Genomic DNA, 20751 nt, shown 5'->3' with positions numbered 1-20751 from the left:
TACTTTTTAGCAGTACTCTAACGTAGCAATCAGAGGTCATTTGTGAACCCTTCCCTCTCAAAATTGTCCAGCTCTTGTTACACAAGTCTTTAGAGATATTTAACCCAGATAGTTGTGACTAAGTGCTTTCTAAATTTCTGTTAATGAATACTAAGCACATGCCAGCGAGTACCGGGTTGGAAATACACGCAGTACATTGGCAGCACTCGGTCTCTTCACCTGGAGCAGGGACTAGGCTGGCACTGCGACAAAACAAGGCAAGAGGCTCCTGCCGCCTGAAGAAGGACTCCTACCCTTCCTCTGCGCAGGTTTTGTTAACGGGAAAGGGACCCGGGCGAGCAGGCAGCAGCTCTGTGAGGGGACAAGGGACGGAGCCCTCGCCCTTTCCCCACCACCACCTCAGCACCAACGGTAGCCGCCGGCGCGAGGCGGGGCTGAGGGGGCGCGAGGCGGGGCTGCGGGCGGGAAGGGGCGGGGCGCGAGGCGGCTCTTCCCGCCCAGCCGTCGCCGCGCGGGGAAGCGGAAGCGCTCGGCGCGCGGCCCCGGAAGGCGTCCCGCCCTTCCGCCACGGCGGCGTGCTCGGGCCGGCCGCGGCAGCAGCGGCGGCGCCATGAGCGTGCCGGCCTTCATCGACATCACGGAGGAGGACCAGGTGCGGGCCCCGGGGCGCGCTGCGGCGGGGGCGGCGAGGGAGAGGGGTCGTCGTGGGGCAAAGGTCTGTGAGAAACCGAGTTGTTGGGGCCTCGCGGCTCACGAAGCGGCTGCTGTGCGTTTGTTTTTTTTTAAGGCTGCAGAACTCCGAGCTTACCTGAAGTCCAAGGGCGCCGAGATCTCGGAGGAGAACTCGGAAGGCGGGCTCCACGTCGACCTGGCGCAGATCATCGAAGCTTGCGATGTGTGCCTGAAGGAGGATGACAAAGGTGTGCCTCCCTGGGCCTTACGGGTTTTACTATCGGCCATCGGTTCTGTCCGGTCGGTGACCGGGCAGAATCGAGGGGTGTGTTGCACGGCTCACACGTTAACACCCACGGCTCCATACGGTTGGAAGTGCTTAGTTCCAGCATGGCCAGATAAAATCTGCGTGTGCTCCGCTCCTCCCTTCTTCAAGTGGCCTTTGAAGGAGTCAGAAATGGGGCTAGGTTGTGCTTGTTAGGAGGGCGCGGTGAGCTTCATGTAAAAGCTTTCTTTCTGACAGAAGTGAATGATAAAAGTAAGGTTCACCTCAGGTTAATGGCTGTGGCACTGCATGGCAAACAGGCAGCACTGTCTGAAAACACTGGGATCTTTCAGTAGTCGGTACTGGTTTTGAGGTAGGGATAGAAATCCTTAGAATCTGTGGGTTAGTGACACTGTGGGTTAGTGACACTGATACCACAATGGCCTTAAATGATCTTTGCGTGCCTCCAGGGATCTGCACTGATACAAAGTTCCGTTTAGAATGTCTACCTGTAAAAATAACTGCTGACATTAACAATATGCGTTTGAAGGAACTTATGGTTTATCTGAAGAATACAGAGTCACAGAGTTGTAGAGGTTGGAAGGGACCTCAAAAGATCATCGGGTCCAACCCCCCTGCCAGAGCAGGTTCCTTAGAGCAGGCTGATTATTGAATGTATGATTATTTTTCATTTTGCCTCTTAACTGTAGGCAAATGAGTGTGAAATACTGGAGAACCTTATTGCAGTGCCATTTGATGTTCAGGTGTCATTAAGGGACATACACATTTGCCATGTGCATTGAATTTTCTTCCTTATGTTTTCTATAACTGATACTTGGGCAGGCTGTGAGCAGAATACCTGCCAGGCCCTATTTGTGCAGCATGTAATGCTGTTTTTGAAACAGGCCGCAGAGGCCTCTGCGTGTACTTTGTTCTTCTGGGCACTTCTCCTGTGGTCTGGGTTTCCCTTGCACTGCTCACTGGGTTAGAATTCTTGCTTTGGAACAGTTTCCTAGACGTGCAGGAGGAACCCGCTGCTTTATTTATTTAAAGACCAAAACCTGAAGTTCCCCTGCCTTCTCTTCTGCGCTAATAGAGAATTTGAAGTAAGGTACCAAATTCCAAATTCTGTTTTTACCTTACGGTGGTAATTCTTGCTTGAAATTGAGACGTGTTAATAAGACATCACACGAACCACATCTCGAACATTTTGATGAATGAGATAACCACTTTGGTTATGTTGGCATCTTATCTCTTACCAATTCTTACCTATGCAAAGTAAGCGTTCCTAGCAGAAGGAACTCTCCAGCACTAAATAGCTGTTGATGATGGTTGCTGCTGGCAACTTTAATCAGCTGTGTATTTTGTTTTGTGCAGATGTTGAGAGTGTCATGAACAGTGTAGTCTCTTTGCTTCTTATCCTGGAACCCGAAAAACAAGAAGCACTGATTGAAAGCCTGTGTGAAAAATTAGTAAAATTTCGGGAAGGAGAGCGCCCATCTCTTAGACTGCAGCTGTAAGTATTCTACAGAGAAGCTGAGATAATGGTGTCTTGGGGAGTCATCCTTCCTCTAAAGAGAATGGCTTGTTTTGCGTGTCTCTGGAAACGAAAGTGTGGGCTGTCTATCGAGATCTGCGTGTCTGTTGCAGGAAGCACAGTGTTTTTGGCTTCTCTACTGGAACCTGTTATAAAACTGATTGCTGTTACAGTCCTTCATGGACTTAAGGTGGTACCAGGTGCTTTGTGTGTACTGCCATACATCTGGATAGAAACTTTTTATGTGCTCCAGTGAAGTTTCTCTAAACCTTTTAAACTCAATTGTTTGTTGTTTGTGGTTTAGGCTGAGCAATCTCTTCCATGGCATGGATAAGAACACTCCTGTGAGATACACGGTATACTGCAGCCTTCTTAAAGTGGCCTCCTCGTGCGGTGCCATCCAGTACATTCCAACTGAACTAGATCAGGTAATTAACTGCTGTGGTGCTTCAAGTTACAGCCTTTGTATTAGCAGCGTTGCATCTCACTAAGTTTTAGTCAGAGTTGATGCAGACCATTTTTCCCTGCTGTAAGTTGCTAGACACTACTGAAATAAGAAATGTAGAACACGACTTCTTACCTTTTAAAGGTCTGCGTCCAGAATCTAAATCAAGCTGCCATTTATTTTCCGTCTCTGATTCTGAGCACAGTTAGATGTGTCTGATTCTTGTGAATGTAATGAAAGTCAGAAGCTTTGATCAGGAATTGGGGCAGCAAATTCTTGTCCTTTTCTTTGGAATCAGAATGTATTGGAATCACAAGGAGAGCACAGACATCTGGCCTTGTCATGGGAAAACTTCCAGGTTCTGCATGGGGAGCCTGAGAGTCAGAGGACCCAAAAGAGAAATCTCTCTGAAAGATCTCTTGAATCCTTTTCTGTTTGAGAGTAAATTAGTAGTATTTGCAGTTTCTTGTTAGCTTTTTTTCCAATGCTTCCTTTTCACTTGTATTCTCCTTAGGTCCGAAAATGGATTTCTGACTGGAATCTCAGCACAGAGAAAAAGCATACTCTTCTGAGACTGCTGTATGATGTCCTAGTAGACTGCAAAAAGAGGTATAAAAGACAAGTAATAACTGCATCTTAAATCGATCTATTGCAAGTGATTTTTAGTAGAAGTATTTCTCATGGCACTTTAAAACGAATCTGTACTGATAATTCAGTCCAAAGGTACCTCTCTTTTCTATTTTTTTATAAGCATTTTTGCATTAAACCAGTTTTTGAAGTTAGTAATGAATTAACTGCAAACCATAGACTCCCAAAATAAAACTATTCCTTTCTATAAATACTAATCTTCAAGCATTGTAATGTTGTGCCAAGTTTATTATTTAATTGCACTTTTGACATTTTAGTGCATGGTAGTGCTATCTCTTAATGATGTTGGGAGGCTTATCAATCACAGTTAACAGAGTCCGTCTTTTGTATAAACATTACCTTTAGGACAAAGCTTTCCACTAGTCATCAAAATTAATGTCCACAGAATACCTGCTTGACCATTTTAAATCATTATCCTGGATCATAAGAGGTATCTTTGATCTAACAAACTTGGCAGACCACTGTCTTCTGGCATGCAAAGTAATGCTGTGCGTACTGCACCTGTTAATTAATGTAAGTCTTAACTGAGAGCTGTCACCAATTTATCTCAAATACGTGATATGGTATATCGAGTGCATTGGCCAGGGCTGTTGAGATGGACTGGTGCTCAGAAGTGGTTTCAGCATGTAGTTCCACAACTGTTTCAGCCTATCTAAATGGATCCCACTGCAATTTATGGGGGGGGGGGGGGGAACAGCTTTTCCTACATTTGCATAGCTTTGTATTGCAGCTGAACTGATTCTGTCTTGTATTCCACCTGTTCCTGTCCTGTTCATCCAAGTACTGGAACCAGTGTGTGTTCTGTGTGTGTGTGCTGGTGTAGGCATATGTGCAACTGCACGGTGGATTGGACTAGGGAGGTGACTTGCTGGTAAAAAAAAAAAAAAGCATGTGTGGAGCTGTTATAGTAGGAGGAAAGTTTCTTCTGGCAGGAGAGTTAGCTTATTTGGGCCTGGTGAAATTGTAGCCTGGAAATGCCTTGTCAGCAAAGCAGGATCACTTTTACCTCACCTCCATTTAGGGATGATTAATCCTCACGGAGTAGTTACACTGTGAGTTATGTTATTGCCATTTCCTGTTGCTAACATTAAAATGCTTTTGTACGGATAGTACTTTGAGAGATTTCAAAAATATTAATCAGATCTTGTACGTGGCATAGCACTTTCTTTGTTTTAGAAATATTGTGCTCATATTCTGTAATGCTCATACTCTAAACACTTGATTTGTTGAGAGGTTTTAATGAGTTTAATTTCCATACTTAATAGCTAACTATTTTTAGCTTGTCTTGTTATCAAATCTGTGGATTAAACATACAACTTCTGTCTTCAGTGCTACTAGTAACCTTGCTACTAAAGTTACTTAGCAGTTAAGTGCCAGATTTCATTAAAAAAAAAAAAAAACTGCTCACCAGTAATAGGTGACATTTTTTAAATTAGGCATTTAAAAACTTTCACTAACTCTGTAATATATTACTCCTGCACTCAGTGTCCTTACCATCTGTTGCAGTGCGCTTTGCACTGAACTGAGCAGTTTTTCAGAGCACTTACATTTCTCTCCAGGAAAGAAAACAAGAAGTGACCCTAGCACCTTTGACCTGGTTCACTCTCCTGGATCAGTGGGCAGTATTTGCAATAGTATGGGAAACCCACAGCAGCATTCCAGCGTTTGCACGCAGGAATGTTGTTCTACCTAGCAGTTCGGGAAGATAAGGGGGAACTGAAAAATAAGCAATAAAAATCATACCTCAGTTACCATGTTGATTTATAATAAATTTCAACATTGTTGAAAGCAGTGGGACTGGGTTTTTTGGTTTGTTTTATGTGGCAGAAAAGATGACTTTCCAGACCTAATAGACTTTCCCCAGTGGATAGCTTGGTAGTGAACAGCTTGTGAAAAGTAGATACACAGATGTGAAATTTGTTGTTCCTCTTCCTACCGTGATAAGTGAAAGCTTGTTTTATCAAATCTTTTCCAGTCACTTTCTGGTTGAAGTTTCTTCTTACTGATGATCAAAATTGTCTTGATCTCTTTGAAGAAGGATTCTTATCTTTCCCATGATCAGCTGAAGAAAAATTGGTGGTGGTAACTGGAGAACAGATGGCTGCTGTGGCTTGTTTCTGAGATCTGTACTTGGTAGCTGAACTTTGCAGGAGATTAGTTACTTTCGCTGCTACTTATGATCCTTGTCATAAAGGTTCTGTAGTAGTTTTGTGCCTCAGCTTTAACATTCAGCATTCTCCTAGCTGTGTTGGTATGAAACTGCAAGGTAACACAACCCGTTTCCCAGTTGCAGGTGAAGTTTTGCAGTCATGTATGGTTTGCATGCAGCCAAAGAGTTGAGTTCTATAGTGAGACCTTGAATGTCATGCCAGGCTCCAGTCTGATGCAGCTCATAGTTTTGTCTCTGCCATCGACCTGACAGGATTCAGACTGGGATGAGTCTTGCCCAAGTTGACATTCAAACAGGTCTGGCAAGTCTGGTTATTAATACCTGTAGCCAAAAGCTCAGCATTTCAGGCACCTGCAAAATAACTGTTTCATTTAATTCATTTAATTTTAAATCCATTTAGTTTTTGTAAAGGGACTCGATTCCAAAATTTTCTGAAGACTGTATTTTTTTCTTCCCTTTATCTACCAGAACTTTTCAATTCTTAGTGGCCTTTTGTCATGTTACTTATCCAGACTGGCAAGTGGAGCCAGGAGTGTTTGTGTCAGCTGTCTTGCTAGAAAAATGTTCACACTTAAATCTTAGGTGAAATACACACTTAGCAATGAGCTTTGGTGAAATGGCGATCTGTATTACTGCTTTAAACACCCTAATTTATAGTAGCAGCCTGACACTGAGTAGAGTAAGATGAAATAATAAAAGGAATAGAAAAATTTGGCATATTTGTTGAGGCTTACAAGACCTCAACGCAGGAAGTTTGGGAGTGATTGTCTTGTAGCATTCTGATATTTCCTAGAAATACAATATGCCACTTCTCCCCCTTCAAAAAAAGGGGGAGAGGGGTTGCAAATTTTATTTGAAGTGAGTGGAAAACAGTTTTAACTTCCCCTCCTAAGGGAGGGAGAAGAGGAGGAAAGTTTCAGAAATCTGCAACATAGTTCTGAAGTATTTAAGTACAAAGATAGAAAACTTAATATGGGGACTTCTATTATTAGGGTGAATAGAACATCAGCTGTGCCTCTTTGATTCAATGCATATATAGAGCAAGTCCTATTTTAAAATGGTTGTTTTCACTAAATATTGAACATTGGTAAGGCTTCACTAGTGCAAAAATTAGTCTGTTGTAGACTGACGTACATGTAAATAGTTATTGCATGTGTAAAGCTGTCTACATTTGTTGTTTCACTGATACAAGGCTATATCGGTTCTACACACCAGTATCAGTTGCCACAACAAAGCATAGGCTAACCTCTTTAATGACAGAATCTTAAAACAAATACTTTGTTCAAGTTTTCTGTTCAAAACAGTTTGGGAATAATGGCTGGCACCTGTAGAAAACTTCTCTGCCTTTGGTACAAACTCTCTTTTTATTCAGTGGACATCCAAATTCTATATGATACTGTTTGTTTCCCATGATTTGCACTGCATGTAAATGATACCTGCCAAATTTTCTAGGAGCACAAAACCTCACCCTATAGACAAATTGCCAAATAGTAATATTGAGTTTTAAAATTAATACCCATGTGAACATAGTCTTTGCACTATAAAAACCATGCTAGCTTGTGCTGCTATATAGGATAAGCCTTTATCAGTATGGAAAATTTTGTAAGTCTATCAGACTACACTTGTGTGTATGGGTTTTGGCTGGAATACAGTTAATTTTCTTCACTGTAGCTTGTATAGGGAAGGTTGCTTTATCTGGAATTCAGTTACTTTCAGGGAAGAGTTTAGCTTTACATTATAACTCACAGAGTAATATCCAGCCTTCCTGTCCACTGAGGAAGTATTTCTGCCTAAAGGGGACCCCAACTATATGTGCAGAATAGCAGCAGAGCACTTGCCAGTCTCTGTATATTCACATGCATATTTTTTTTTGCTGAAAACTTTGTGAAAAAACATGAGAAGTTAGTGGTCTCAATAGTGGTGAGAACCACTGCATAAAAATAAATCAAAATCAGTTAAAATTACAGTACCTGTCTTGGAGCTGGTTTGCAGTAATGTCAAGGAGCTGTTTAAAGAAATCATCAGAGCAGACAAGACTGTAGATTTACTCAATTTTCTTCAAATGAAGGCTTTTTTTTGAAAAGCTGTCTGTCAAACCAGTGTTGGAAGCTGCTTCCGTTGCAGCAGCCTAAGCCAGTCTAATTGCTGACTGTGTAACTTCATCAGTGAAATGAGCAGCTCTCACTCTGAATACTTGGAGAGAATCTGTGAAAGAAGAACAGGGAGCTTTTACGCAGTCACTTTTCTGACCATAAATATTCTTTAAGATATGCCATTTTACATTTGAAATAAACTTTGCAGTGCTACTTATTCTGCAATGATTAAATCCAGATGTGCTTAAGAAGAGCATTCTAGTGAACCATATAAAGCTGTTCCTAGCTCAGAAAGCTTTTTCCATAACCAGCAGGTAATTTATCAATTTAAGAGAATGAAATGAAGGGTGAAGATAAACATTTTGTAGAACAAGAATTGAAAGAATACATCTAGTTAATTTGTTCTCTCCACTAGAATTAAAATGGATCATCTACATCTTTTCAAGTGTAACTTAATTTGACCTGTAACATCATAATGGAATTAATCAAATATTTGAGTGTCTTGTTTGAACTTTTTTTCCCAGCAATCCTGAGTTTACTTTGTTTTTCTTTCATAGTGACACTGCAGCAAAAGTAATGGTGGAGCTATTGGGGAGTTACACAGAGGACAACGCTTCCCAGGCTAGAGTTGATGCTCACAGGTAATATTGACTTCCTAGGTCCCTTAAAAGTGGCTTTTTCTAAATTGCTGAATTGTGTTGATTGCCTTACTAATTAAAGAATAATGAATGTCCTGGCAGGCAAGGGCCCTCCCATGGCCCTTTTTCTATAGCATGGCTGACTTGATAAGGAGTTTATCTGTACAGCCTGCGGTAGGTTTGCTTGTTTACAGGCTGTCAGGTTTACTCCACCGGACAAGTGTGCAGGCATGCTTGTGCTCACTGCTGAGAAAGAGCAGCCTTGCTAAGAAGGTTGTTTACATCAAATACGTTATCAAAAGTTTAAAATATCTGAAAGGATGTCAGTTCCTCGCTGACTATTTGATTCTCTAACTTAAATACTTTTTTTTCAAATGGCACTTTCTCTTCGAACTAAATTCTTGTTTTCTTCGCTATGAGCAAAGACTAAGGATATGAGCTATGCAGAAATAAAATTACTTTGTGGACATGCTGGGAGTAAAGATGATTCTTAATGTATTTTCACCACAGGCCAAAAATGTGTAAAAGCTTATTTTCATGTTCTGTCTGTCATTATTATTCTTAGGAATTAGATATTTAATAAGTAATGTAGATCTTCTGGGTGCGTAATAGCTTATACTTGAGCAGCAGGAAAATCAAATGAGTCATTTTGAAAATTGAAGCGTCTGTGCATAAGTAAATGGAAACTTTAATGGCTACCACTGAGGCCTTTTTACCTCTGAAAGAACATGCATACTCTGGGTTTGCTACAGTGCTGCCTCTGTGCAGACTAGGTTCTTCTGGATGCAATGTTCTGTGGTAGGGTCATGGTCTAGGCCATTGGTGCTAGTGTAGCACTGACAGCCTTCTAACGTGCTGCCGAACAAAAGCTTTCATCTAGAGTTCTAGAAACACTTTAGGGCTGTTTATAGTCCAGAGCTCCAACTGATAAATCATAGGACTTGCAGTGTTTGGTGTTGAAGATTTCTCTGCTTTGTGTCACATGTTCGAGTATAATTAATCTTCCTAAATGACTTAATTCTATGAAGTTTTAGGAGAACAGTAAAAATACCACTAGGAATGAAGATCTGACTGGAAATAAATGCATAGATGGAAACAGTAGGTTGATCTCTAGCCTTACCACCTTGGCAAACTTCATTTGCGATACTGAGCAAAGTACTTAAGTGGTTCTGTTTCTTTTTTTTGTTTTATTTATTTATTTAGGTCTGTTAAACAAATTAAAGTTACTTAGGAACGTGACATGCCTTATATTTAAGAATAGTTGAAAACCACAGAATATTTCCTAGAAAACCAAGAAAAACGAATTGAGTTGCATTTAATCATAAAAATGTGTATTGCTGTAAAAATATATATATAAAAATCTCCTTTTCTAACTAGATGCATTGTACGAGCATTGAAGGATCCAAATACCTTTCTCTTTGATCATCTTCTTGCCTTAAAACCAGTCAAATTTTTGGAAGGAGAACTTATTCACGATGTAAGTATCTTTGATTTTAGCAAGTTGGTTTGATATCTGTCGAGTGCCTCCTTTATTGGTGTCTTTTGAAATTCATTAAAGTAGTTGTCTATGTCAGTAATCTGCAATGTACTTTTTTATTGCTTTTAAAATTAAAAAAACTTACATGTAAATGTAGCACGGATAATAGAACATTCCCCTTCAGAAGCATCAGAGTTACAAATCCTGTTTTTTTTTTTGAGTTCTTGTGGCAAAACTACCTTTCAGGTCTGAGAAAAGAAAGCACAGCATGGATTGCCCTTGGCTGGTGGCAGTGGCCAGAATTTTAACTCTCTTTTTGCATTTATTTTTCAGTTCAATAGTAATAGTGGTGTTTTATATATCTATCTGTGCTGTCTTTGAGAAGGGAAACAAGAAATGTTCAAAGTGTTCTTATGCTTGTTTTCTAGCTTTTGACAATTTTTGTAAGCGCGAAACTAGCATCCTATGTCAAGTTTTATCAGAACAACAAAGACTTCATTGACTCCCTTGGTAAGTTCTCAAATCATTATGTTTCTGACTATTTACATGGTTTAAGATAAAACCCCCAAACTGTTTCAGTTTCAAAAGAAATATTGAAGCCAGAGAATTTTAATAGGATTTTTTTTTTAACATTAGGTTAGAGTTTGTAGACTCCACCCCCTGGTAGTTCAGAAATGGACCATCTAAAAGCTATGGCTTTTTATAGTAGAACAAGCATTACAGGGGTTTGGAAGATGACCGCATTTTCTCCCACTTCTTTTCACTTAAACCTTTTGGGGCCGAATTTGTTACAGAGTGCTACTCTGGGCTAGGTCAGAGATTACAGTTTTCCAACAAAAACAGCAGCTGGTATATATCTTTTTTTATGATCAGTAAGTTTGTAACAGCGAATACTTTTCCTGAATGGTAAGGTAAAACATGCACACTACAGTGTGTGCACGCGCGTGCGCTGATGCATTAGACCTAGCAAGCCACAGTCTGTCCCAGTTAATTTGTTTCATCACATGAAGCAATGTGATGGAATGTTAATGTCAGCACCCTCTTTATTTACACACTGTGGAAAAAAGGAGTAGTAATTAACACTTTGACACTCCCCCGTTGATGTGTAATTGACTGTTTCAAAGGAGCACTGGTTCATAAGCTATTGCATGCATTAAAATTACGTTTTTTATATTCCAGCTTTTTAGGACAGGGGTCAGTGACAATGCAGAAATTGCTCAATGATGCAGATTTTTTTATTACTGCATTAAGGTTTTGACATATTGGTAATGAATAAATGTTTCCATAAAAATCTGTTTTTTTTATAACTTTGATTTTGAAATGACACTTGAACACTAACTGAATGCATTTGAAGAAAGGCACAGTTTTGCTAAAACCAAGTTTAGTGCAGCCTTTTAACACATGCATTATTTTGTTTAATGGAGTGTGGTATAATTCTGAGAATAATTGCCTTCAGAGCTTTAAAATGCTGGTAGTTCAGGTATTAAAATGATGGAAACAACATCAATAATGTTTTTGTGGATAAAATTAGCAGCAAGTTTCTGGTAGTTTGTAAATGTGTATATGGGATAAGCATGTCTTTTGTCTTTATTTGAATGTTAGTTGTGGGAATATCTTATGCTTTTCTTTCTTAGGGGAAAATTTTTGTATTGTACTTTTGTGTGTTGAAATGGCTTAATTGTTATTTGTTGAAAATGTAGTTATAACTGAAAAAATGTATGCAACACTAATCACAGGGGTGCAACTGTATGTCATGCAACAGCCATGATTTATTTTGCTTTGCCTTCTTGTATCTATGTTTACTTCTGTGAATTTTAGTTTGTATTTTAAATATATCTGATATTCACATTATACTGCTAAAATCCTTAGATATCTATGTAACTGTTTTGAAAGACAGCCTTACTCCCACTTACCTTGTTTTCTCACCTCCTTTATGGTGTACTCAAGACATTTTGAATGTCTTCAGGGTAGAGATTCTGAGAGGTCTAGAGATTCTAGAGGCCAAGGTAGAGATTCTGAGGCAGTTCAGACCTGAGTGCTAGGAACTTGGTCTACTTCTTCCAGTTACGCCTTTTTAAAAAACAACAGCAGTTTGGTGTAGAAAACAACACAATTAAGTGATGAGACATTCCAATATTCATTAAAACACCTAGACCTATTCCCAAAAAATAAATGTTTTAAACCATGCTCCTTTTCTGGATCAGGACTGATTGAAGTGTCTATGAAAGCTGTGCAGTGAAGGCTCCTACAGGTGGCATCAGTTTGTTACAATTTGTTGTTTTATTAATGCTGACAACTTAGGCCAGCAGTAGCATTATCTGTGTCAACTGGATCGCCCTAACATGTCCACATTTAATCTGGTATTATCAGCAGTCTTTTTCAGAAAGTTAATCAGCATCTCATTTGCATTTGTTAATTAGGGTTAATGCGTGCTAATTGATTTTTTCGATGCTTGTAGATTTCCATTAAACCCAGTTAGGTATAGTTTCTGATGCTCCTCATTTATATGAATTATGGTGATCACATTTTTGTTGAATTGGTGCCAAATAGGAAGCCTGCATCATAATTGCAGCTAATTAACACAACATGATGTCCTCTATTAATGTGCTTTCCTATTAGAGTATGGATGTTATAAATTCCAAACTTAAATATTTACTGAAGCAATGTGAATGCTTATAATGTCATTCCAAAACAAAATGTTTGCTGTTGATTTTAAAGAAACTTCCAGCAAGTCTTAGTTGGTACCTCAGAGAACTTAATTAAGAAATGCCTTGGCTCATCCATGTGTCTTAACTCTGTTTACCTCGACTTCTTCAGTAGAACAGATTCTGATGTAGATGTGCAAGGTTCAGTTTCCTGTGCTACTACTCATACTATCATGAACAACTTTTACTATCTGTTCATATGCCAAGATCACACTTTTGCCACCCTAGATGCAACTCAGTGTTTTTATACTCTAGTATGCAAAGTTATTCAGTGTCAAAGCACAAAGTTATGGGACAAAAATGGTGTGTTGCTGAACCATTACAGAGTTGTAGGGTGTTTTTTTTAAGCAATTACATGAAAATGAGTGGTGCTGCTGTAGGAAGGCTTCGACATGACCAGTTGATTTTCATTTGTTGTGCTGCTGTTCTTTCTGATGATGCAACTGAAAAAAACACTTGTACCCTTTTCATCTAAATTTCTGTTACGGTGATGTTCTTACTAGTTATCTGTACTTCTACATAGGCTTGTTGCATGAACAGAATATGGCAAAAATGAGGCTACTTACTTTCATGGGGATGGCTGTAGAGAACAAAGAAATATCATTTGACACAATGCAACAGGAACTTCAGATTGGAGCTGATGATGTAGAAGCATTTGTTATTGATGGTAAGAACTGTAACAAAGCACTTTACACAATGCTAATGAACCATACCTCTTATATTTTTAAATTTCTGTTCTAAGATACATATCTGTAAAATTTTGTGCTTAAAGACATGCACAACTGCTGACACTTTTATGAGTGACTTTTCCTTTTGGTGATAGATATATTTCAGATAATTCTTTATAGAACTAATAAATTGTTTGCAGGTTTAATTTGTCATCTGGTTCTGTTTGCTGTCATTAAAACAGGATGTGTTTGTAGGGGAGAGAAGTTCATTAAAACTATACAGGATATTACTTTAATAGATTGGCATCAAACAATGAAGATACACGTATGACCTTCATCTTGTTACATCATTTTGCTTTTCTGCCTCTTGGACTTTTAAAAACATCAGTGAAAAATATTAAGTGAACTGTTTTCTTTTGAAGCTGTATTGATCCAATTATAAAGAGGTTTTATGCAATTTAATACCTTAACACTATCTTGAAAATACTGCTCAACACAGCATTGCTTTTTTTGCAGCTGTAAAGACAAAGATGGTCTACTGCAAAATAGATCAGACACAGAGAAAAGTAGTTGTCAGGTAAGACAATTCTTCATAGCATTTGTGGAACTTTGTGTGTTCTAATTATTTCACGTACAGTTGTAGAATATTTTAACTAGAAGCAAGGTATTGTTCCTATCAGTTGCTGGTAGTTAAATAGTTGCTATTTATCATAATTTTATTAAAGCTCAGACTGAATGTGATTAGCTTATTTAATGAAAGAGTCCTATTTTCCAGCACATTTCATTTAATGACCTAATAGTGACAAGAATACTAATGACTGTTGTTGCTTTAAATATTTGGGAAGGCTACAGCTTTCTGTAACTGGTAAAGTGCAGCCCTTCATATACATGAATAGGGAAATTTTATTTTCTGTATGAGAGCAAAGTAATGCTATCAAAGAATTATTAGGTGAGCCTGATGTCTAGTAATCATCTTCTAATTTTGTTTTACTTCTCTAGTCACAGCACACATCGGACCTTTGGAAAGCAGCAATGGCAGCAATTGTATGACACTCTAAACACCTGGAAACAAAATTTGAATCAAGTGAAAAACAGTCTCCTCAGTCTCTCAGACACTTAAAAAATGACCTAGAACTGTCTTTACTATAGATAATTTTTATTAAAAATTTTGACAATTTGTGAACACTTCCAAAATGTATGCAATTGGTTTATAGAAGCTAAATATTCTAAATTGAAACAAAAAAAGCAATAAAGCTAACCTGGGAGAGTACCTTCTGTTGATTTTATTATATAATTATCAATATATAACATTTGCAATAGTGGTTGATTCTTTTGTTATTATTACCTAAGTTCATAATATGAGGATCTTTCTTTGGCAAGAGGTGGGGGAAGGAAGGGAGGGTAATCAGAAAAAAGAGAATGTAAATCACGTGAAATGAGAGAAAGCTTCCCTCATACCCTAAAGGAGGAAAAACATGAATGAGTTAAAAGTGAAATTATGAAGCGCTACCTGCTGCCATACCTTTGTGAATCATATCTAATGCTTTAGTGATGAAAGAGGTATTATTTAGACAATATTTAAATCTGTAGTAGAGGTAAGCAGATGATTTTCTTCATCTGCCACTTAGAACTACTCTAAGTTGTTATAAATGTTTATAGAAGGAGCCATTGTATTTTGAAACAGTTGCAGCTGGTTGTTTGAAAACTGAGTGAGCAGCCTGACAGGGAAACCAAATTGAATTATTTCAGTCAAAAGTTCCTCAGAACAAGAAAGAGGGGAATCTTAAGCAATAGTTTAATATTACTTACGAGTTTATTCAAACTTTAACTTGTGAGCTTTTAACTTCAGGTAAAACTTGTAACAACTTGCATGCAGTTGACTGCAGAAACAGAACTAACTCTTTTAGTAGGAATTTCACCATTTTTAAACAGACGTCTATATTTTGTATTAAACATGAAAGCACAATTAATACATACCATATTCTATAGAAATACTTTTACCACTCTGGTTTATGCAAGTGATTTATCTGTGCCGAATGGACACATACATGCTCTTAGCTCCTTTCACTGCTCTTTATTCTCTGTCTTCATGTTTTCTTTTTCTTGATGAACAAAGTCTCTCCAACTGGAGGAATTTCTCAATTTCTTCTATTTGATTTTGTATGTTAGAATTATGAGTAGAACGGCTGTCTTCATCTCCAAGCATTCTTTCGCTTTTTGCTGGAGTTACATGAGAAGACTTCTGCTCATGTAAAGCAGTAAATCCTTCTTTCACCTGACAAAATAAAAATGTAGCAGTTAATAATAGAACAAAAGTCAGGTACAAAGGTTCAGATTGTCAAATTTTGCTAACATTAAGCATGCAAGGGAATGTGAACAGAAAAATAAGTCAATTGGAAAGTTTCATTTGAAATGCATATTTCAGTTTTAATCTAGAAGACTTGATAAATATACTTTTATAAACCAAAGCTTAATATAAGGCTTAGTACAGAAGAATCTTAATTAAAAAAAAGACAATCCTGCACTAGAATGCAGATTAGCAAAATAAATAGTTCAATTAAACAGTTTAATGTTGCAATTGACATTTCTATTGCTATGCAATCACTTGACTAACAAAACCCAAAATCATGAGGTTTATAGTGTTAACTCCCTTTCTGCTTAGCTTTACAGATTAGAAAGCAAACATCATTAACTGAAGCAAGGTCTGTAAGCAGTTGGCTTTGCGCGTTGAAGATCTTTTTGTTCTCCAAATAGTTTTAATTACTACTTCATCAATATTTCATATATACCCTGATCGAGCACGTGATCACAAAGTATACCCCTGAGTTTACCCCTCATAACCTAACCCTGTGTGATTCCTGGGGAGGCCAGCATGGAACAGCCACCTGTCTGAGCAGAAATTCACAACAAAGCCTATTACACAGGGCCAGCATTGCACTGGCTGATGTGGAAGGGGATGTCTAATACTTTGCATGCAGTGCAGATTGTCTAATTAGTTTGCATGTAATTCTGTTACAGGGATTGTGTGGCAAGGCCTCCTCACTCTGCTCAGTTGTTTTTGAATATTAGGCAATGGTGCCCCAATCAATTGTAAACCGTTGTCCATGGTTTTAGCAGACCTGTTTTTAGCTTAGCACAGATCTATTTTTTTTTTTTTGAACAAAAGGAAATTTGAAGCAGGAAGATGTGTAGTGGGATAGCATATCATTAGGTAAGATGATAATTAGTAAACTTCCCTTCCTTAGCGCACAAGCATTTCTTTAAGCTTGAAACACTAATAGTAAACAATGCAAGTTGTTCAGTTAACCTATTGCACCTATAATGTTACTGCCGTGGTTTTGGTTCTGATACTAGGTTCAACAATGACTAATCCCTGTTTCAAGGAGGAAGTAACTTCCAGCCTCTTAATTCCAGTGGCTGTGCACATACACTCTCCCATTCTCTTTCCCAAGGCCTCAGACAGAAATAGATAATACTTCACTGCAAGTCACTAGTCAAAATCTGTGGCACGTGGGGCAGCATCTGTGCTATACTAACACTTTTTCTCTTATTCAAGAGAAAAAAACTTTTAAGTCTTCCACATGTTGTATTGCCAATGAAATAAAGCCATGCCATACTACTTGGATTTTACTGAAGACACCAACCATTTAGACCTCTTTGGAGAAGTAATTGCAATTAGGTAATATGTATATATAAACACCCTTGTCACAGACTAATATTAGGAAAAAATCCATCTGTCGAACTAAAAATCCTCATCATTTTCACAACGAAATACAAGTAAAATTAATGCATCTTACTGCCCATGCTGAAGAATAGGGTAAGTTCTTTAATACTGTGGCAGATGCATAAAAGCTTACATTGCTGAATAGTATGGCTACATGGTTAATGACTTGTGTGTAAACTGAGCTCAGCACTCTCATTCATCCTTACCCTGGGACTCGGGCATATGCAGACTAATATTTAAAGCAGTTCTTCATATCATTACTAGAATTTCAAATATATCTGTAGCATTTCTTTTTATTTTCTATCGCTTTAGTGTTGTGTTTTGGTTAAATGGAGTTACCCAAATGGAAGAAGGCACAAGTCTGCTCTAGTAATGAATGCATAGTCAGAACAACTCAGCTGAGCAGCAAAAAGGACTGCTGAGCCTATGTTTAATCTCCCCAAAACTTTTCCGTATCAGTCAAATATAATGACAGATTTAAGAAAAGGAGGCGTTAGAACAGCACCAACGGACAAAGGAAGGAGCAGTCTGCAGTATCACAGGCTGAGACTTCAAGTCTAATCTAAGGTCAAATCAGCAAGAAACTGTTCTTGTCTGCCTCAGCTTTTACTTAGCCTGCACATAAAGAGCTTTAATTTGTAGATGACAAAAAGATAATAACCACAATCAGAAAATGAAATACAACTTCTTACTAGCTGTAAATTAGGCACTTCAGTCTACTTTCCAAAAGTTCTCAGCTGAGAGTGAGGGAGAAACAAGCAAGGAAGAGCAAGAGTTTTAATTCCTGAGTAAGAGCTTTAACTGATCAGTTCCTGGCTCCACCTCCAGGAGGAAAATCAGGAGACATGGTAAGTATCGCCATAATGTTTGGTATTCTCTGAAAAATCGACCTCATTGTCATTCCCAAATGTAGTCTTATTGGGAAAGTTGAGCAACATTTGTCTTTACTTCTTAATTTCATAGAATATGAATGCTAGTAGCACTAAAGAGAACTAAGTCTCCTGAAGACAGCCAACTTTGTCACACTGAAAACACTGAAAACGCCCTAATCTCAAACCTCACCCAGAAAAGGCAGCCGTAACTACCTGAGAAACTCTTTTAGAAACTCTTCAAGAAAGGGAGGTCAATTACAGGTGTAAGTTACTGTATCACTCTTGAATATTATGTTTAGTATTAGGTCAAGCCCTAATACAGCAATTAAAACTGTTCAAGCTCCACACAGAGTAGGAGTTTAACATAGATCTAAAAGTGCAGTATGACCCACTGGTGGAATCATTCTGAACAAACTTAGTGGGAAAGAACAACTTTATTTTTAATTATCCACTTATACACATTTGTATAATATGCTAATCAGTAAGACAACATAAAATATGGCGTTACATAATTGCTGTCGTGGAATAAACTGATAGGGTCTCATTTGTAGGTATGCTGAATTTTAGCTGATTCTTTTAAATAAGATGTTCCTACCAAGTAATAAAGGAAAGAATGTTTTTATACTTCTACATGATACTTCCTTCCCCCCGCCTTTTATTTAAACTCCTACTTTTACTACTTTAGGTGATGATTTTTATGAAGGTACACAATGAACTACCCACTTCTTCCCCTCCCAAACAGGCTGGTTAGCATCTGTTTGATTCATATGCTGTGACTTTTTCCTGCTGCTTTCTATCAACCTTAATTGTGAAAAATGGTGCCTTGTTGCCCTTTTGATATTATTTTGGAGATTGACTCAGTCTTAAAGTATCCAGATGCATACAGTTGTACAAATATCTGTGGAATTAGCTCACTGAGGTCTGGTCCGCAATATTTTTAATTGACTTACGTGTTCTGTGGGAAAAGAAGAATCATAAAAAGTCTTTGCTGTAGCATTCCATTCCTCACTAGGGTCTCCCTGGGGGTCTCGGTGGATACTGGAGGTATTCGAAGTGTTGGCAGCTCTGTTAGAACTGATAGAACCTGATTGACAAAAAGGAAATGGTAACAACTGCAATTTAGTCTCTAGGCACTAATTGTAAAGCAACTCAATTTCTGGTTTACCTCTGATCTTAAAAAAAAAAAAAAAAAAAAAAAAAAGACACACCACTCATGTATTTTTGTTTTAATTCACCAAACCTCTGTTGCAGGCTTTTACTTTTTTTTTTCTTCACATACTTCTGCATCTACTTTGTCTCTAAAGATGAGGTATGGTTCTGTTTTGATTGAAGTTGTTCTGTGTCATTTTCACATATCAAGTTAATGACATGAAAATTGAAATTTATAGAAAATATATGTATACTTAATATTCTAACTGAAGATACCTTTTCTCAAACAGCACATCTCTAAAGACCCACCTTCTGATAATAAGATACATAATTACTGCCATCCTGACATCATATTACAGGATGACTTGAAATAAAGACATTATAAATTAAAGGTGTTTAGACAGACAAAAAACATCTTTTAAATAAGGAGTCTTCTCGAAAATGGATACAGCTGGTTTCATGAAATCAGGCTATAGTTATCTACTAAAGGTAAAAAGGACAGATAAGTAGATGAAATGTAGCAGAGTATAAGGCTCCAGTCCTGCGGGGGCTTTATGTGCTACTAGCAGACTGTTGAAACCACTATCAAACTACCTGCATGATGAAAACATACACGTACTTCCAAAATCACTCATAATGCAAAGAGTAGCTGTTTTGTCACTACACAGATGCCTGTCAATCACTGGTATAATAGTAAAATCATTACTTTGCTATAAAAATATATTTTACCTCAAGTTTGTGCAATATAGTTAATTAAGAACAGATTTTTATATATATATATTTTTTTTTTTTGGTGGCAGGAGGGTTAACAGGAGCAGAAGCAGATGGGAAGAGAGAAAAATGTTTTGGGGTTTGTGTTTGATTTCTTTTTCAGTGTCTCCCAGGAAGATTCTGACCATTCCCTATTCATTCCTCTACTCAGCATGGCATAGCTGCTCCCTAGGACCAGAATTGTTGTGTAAATAGCAGATTTTACATTTTGGTTTGGCCGTAGAAGGAATTCCCTCTGACAGGTTTACAAAATTCCAATGCTCTTCTCATCTGGGAAAATATTTTGAAAAAAATACACAATACATCTTGGCAATTGCAGTGTCAAGTATACCACAATTATCAATTCTTAGGTGCCCTGTCAGTAAGGTTTTCTACTCTCCAAGAGGTGCAGGATTCAGAGAGGCCAGCAAGCAGAAGCAGGGACCTATATAAATTAGGCAGCATGATGAGAGGGAGAGGCAGATCTGGAACACAGCCCAGGATCCTCAGCTGAGAAGTTTTGCCAGAATTAAAGAGGTCTGATGACTGTACTGGTCACTAGGCAACTTATTTGTGGTATTAGAGTCATATTCAAATCCCTACTGGCTCCTTTGGATGAACTTGTCAGACTCACTCTTGGAATTACTCTACTTTGCATATAAAAAGGTGTCTGACAAGAAAAGGAGGTACGATGCATGAAAGAACTTCAGGTAGTGCTACCCCTTCTTGCAGAAAAGATGCAGAAAGAACATGACATAACAGTGCATATATTTTCTTGAAACTTACCATTGAAAATCGCATTAATAATAATGTGCCATCTGAGATCAGGATCCTGCTACCTTGCTACTTTTATTTTAGTGCCAGATGCTCATCTGAAACTGAACTTCAAATAATTGTGTGTATAGAAATAAACACATGCAAGAGACTAAATACAGAAA

At 38.2% G+C, this 20751-nt stretch overlaps 2 protein-coding genes across 6 annotated transcripts in view; one reads left to right on the top strand and one right to left on the bottom strand.

Annotated features, from left to right (window-relative positions):
- The first annotated feature begins 554 nt into the window (after positions 1-554).
- On the top strand, positions 555-14588 carry EIF3M (eukaryotic translation initiation factor 3 subunit M). Its single transcript, XM_035327766.1, has 11 exons — positions 555-652; positions 788-920; positions 2315-2453; positions 2779-2902; positions 3434-3528; positions 8388-8471; positions 9846-9945; positions 10374-10455; positions 13174-13317; positions 13835-13895; positions 14318-14588. The coding sequence occupies exons 1-11, from the start codon at positions 611-613 to the stop codon at positions 14436-14438; spliced, it is 1125 nt and encodes a 374-aa protein (XP_035183657.1). The 5' UTR covers positions 555-610; the 3' UTR covers positions 14439-14588.
- Positions 14589-15128: 540 nt separating this feature from the next.
- Positions 15129-20751, bottom strand: part of CCDC73 (coiled-coil domain containing 73) — a 91189-nt gene continuing 85566 nt past the window's right edge. For all 5 annotated transcript variants that reach the window (XM_035327765.1, XM_035327761.1, XM_035327763.1 and 2 more), the window contains 2 exons: positions 18865-18998; positions 15129-15593 (listed from right to left, as the gene is read on the bottom strand). In XM_035327765.1, coding sequence (XP_035183656.1) covers positions 15590-15593; positions 18865-18998 — 138 coding nt within the window. In that variant the 3' untranslated portion in view covers positions 15129-15589. The remainder of the gene's footprint in view (positions 15594-18864; positions 18999-20751) is intronic.

The sequence above is a fragment of the Oxyura jamaicensis genome, chromosome 5 (genome assembly GCF_011077185.1).
Source record: "Oxyura jamaicensis isolate SHBP4307 breed ruddy duck chromosome 5, BPBGC_Ojam_1.0, whole genome shotgun sequence".
Classification (NCBI taxonomy): Eukaryota; Metazoa; Chordata; class Aves; order Anseriformes; family Anatidae; genus Oxyura; species Oxyura jamaicensis.
Note: the sequence above shows the minus strand (reverse complement) of the source record. Positions and strands in the feature narration are given on the sequence as shown.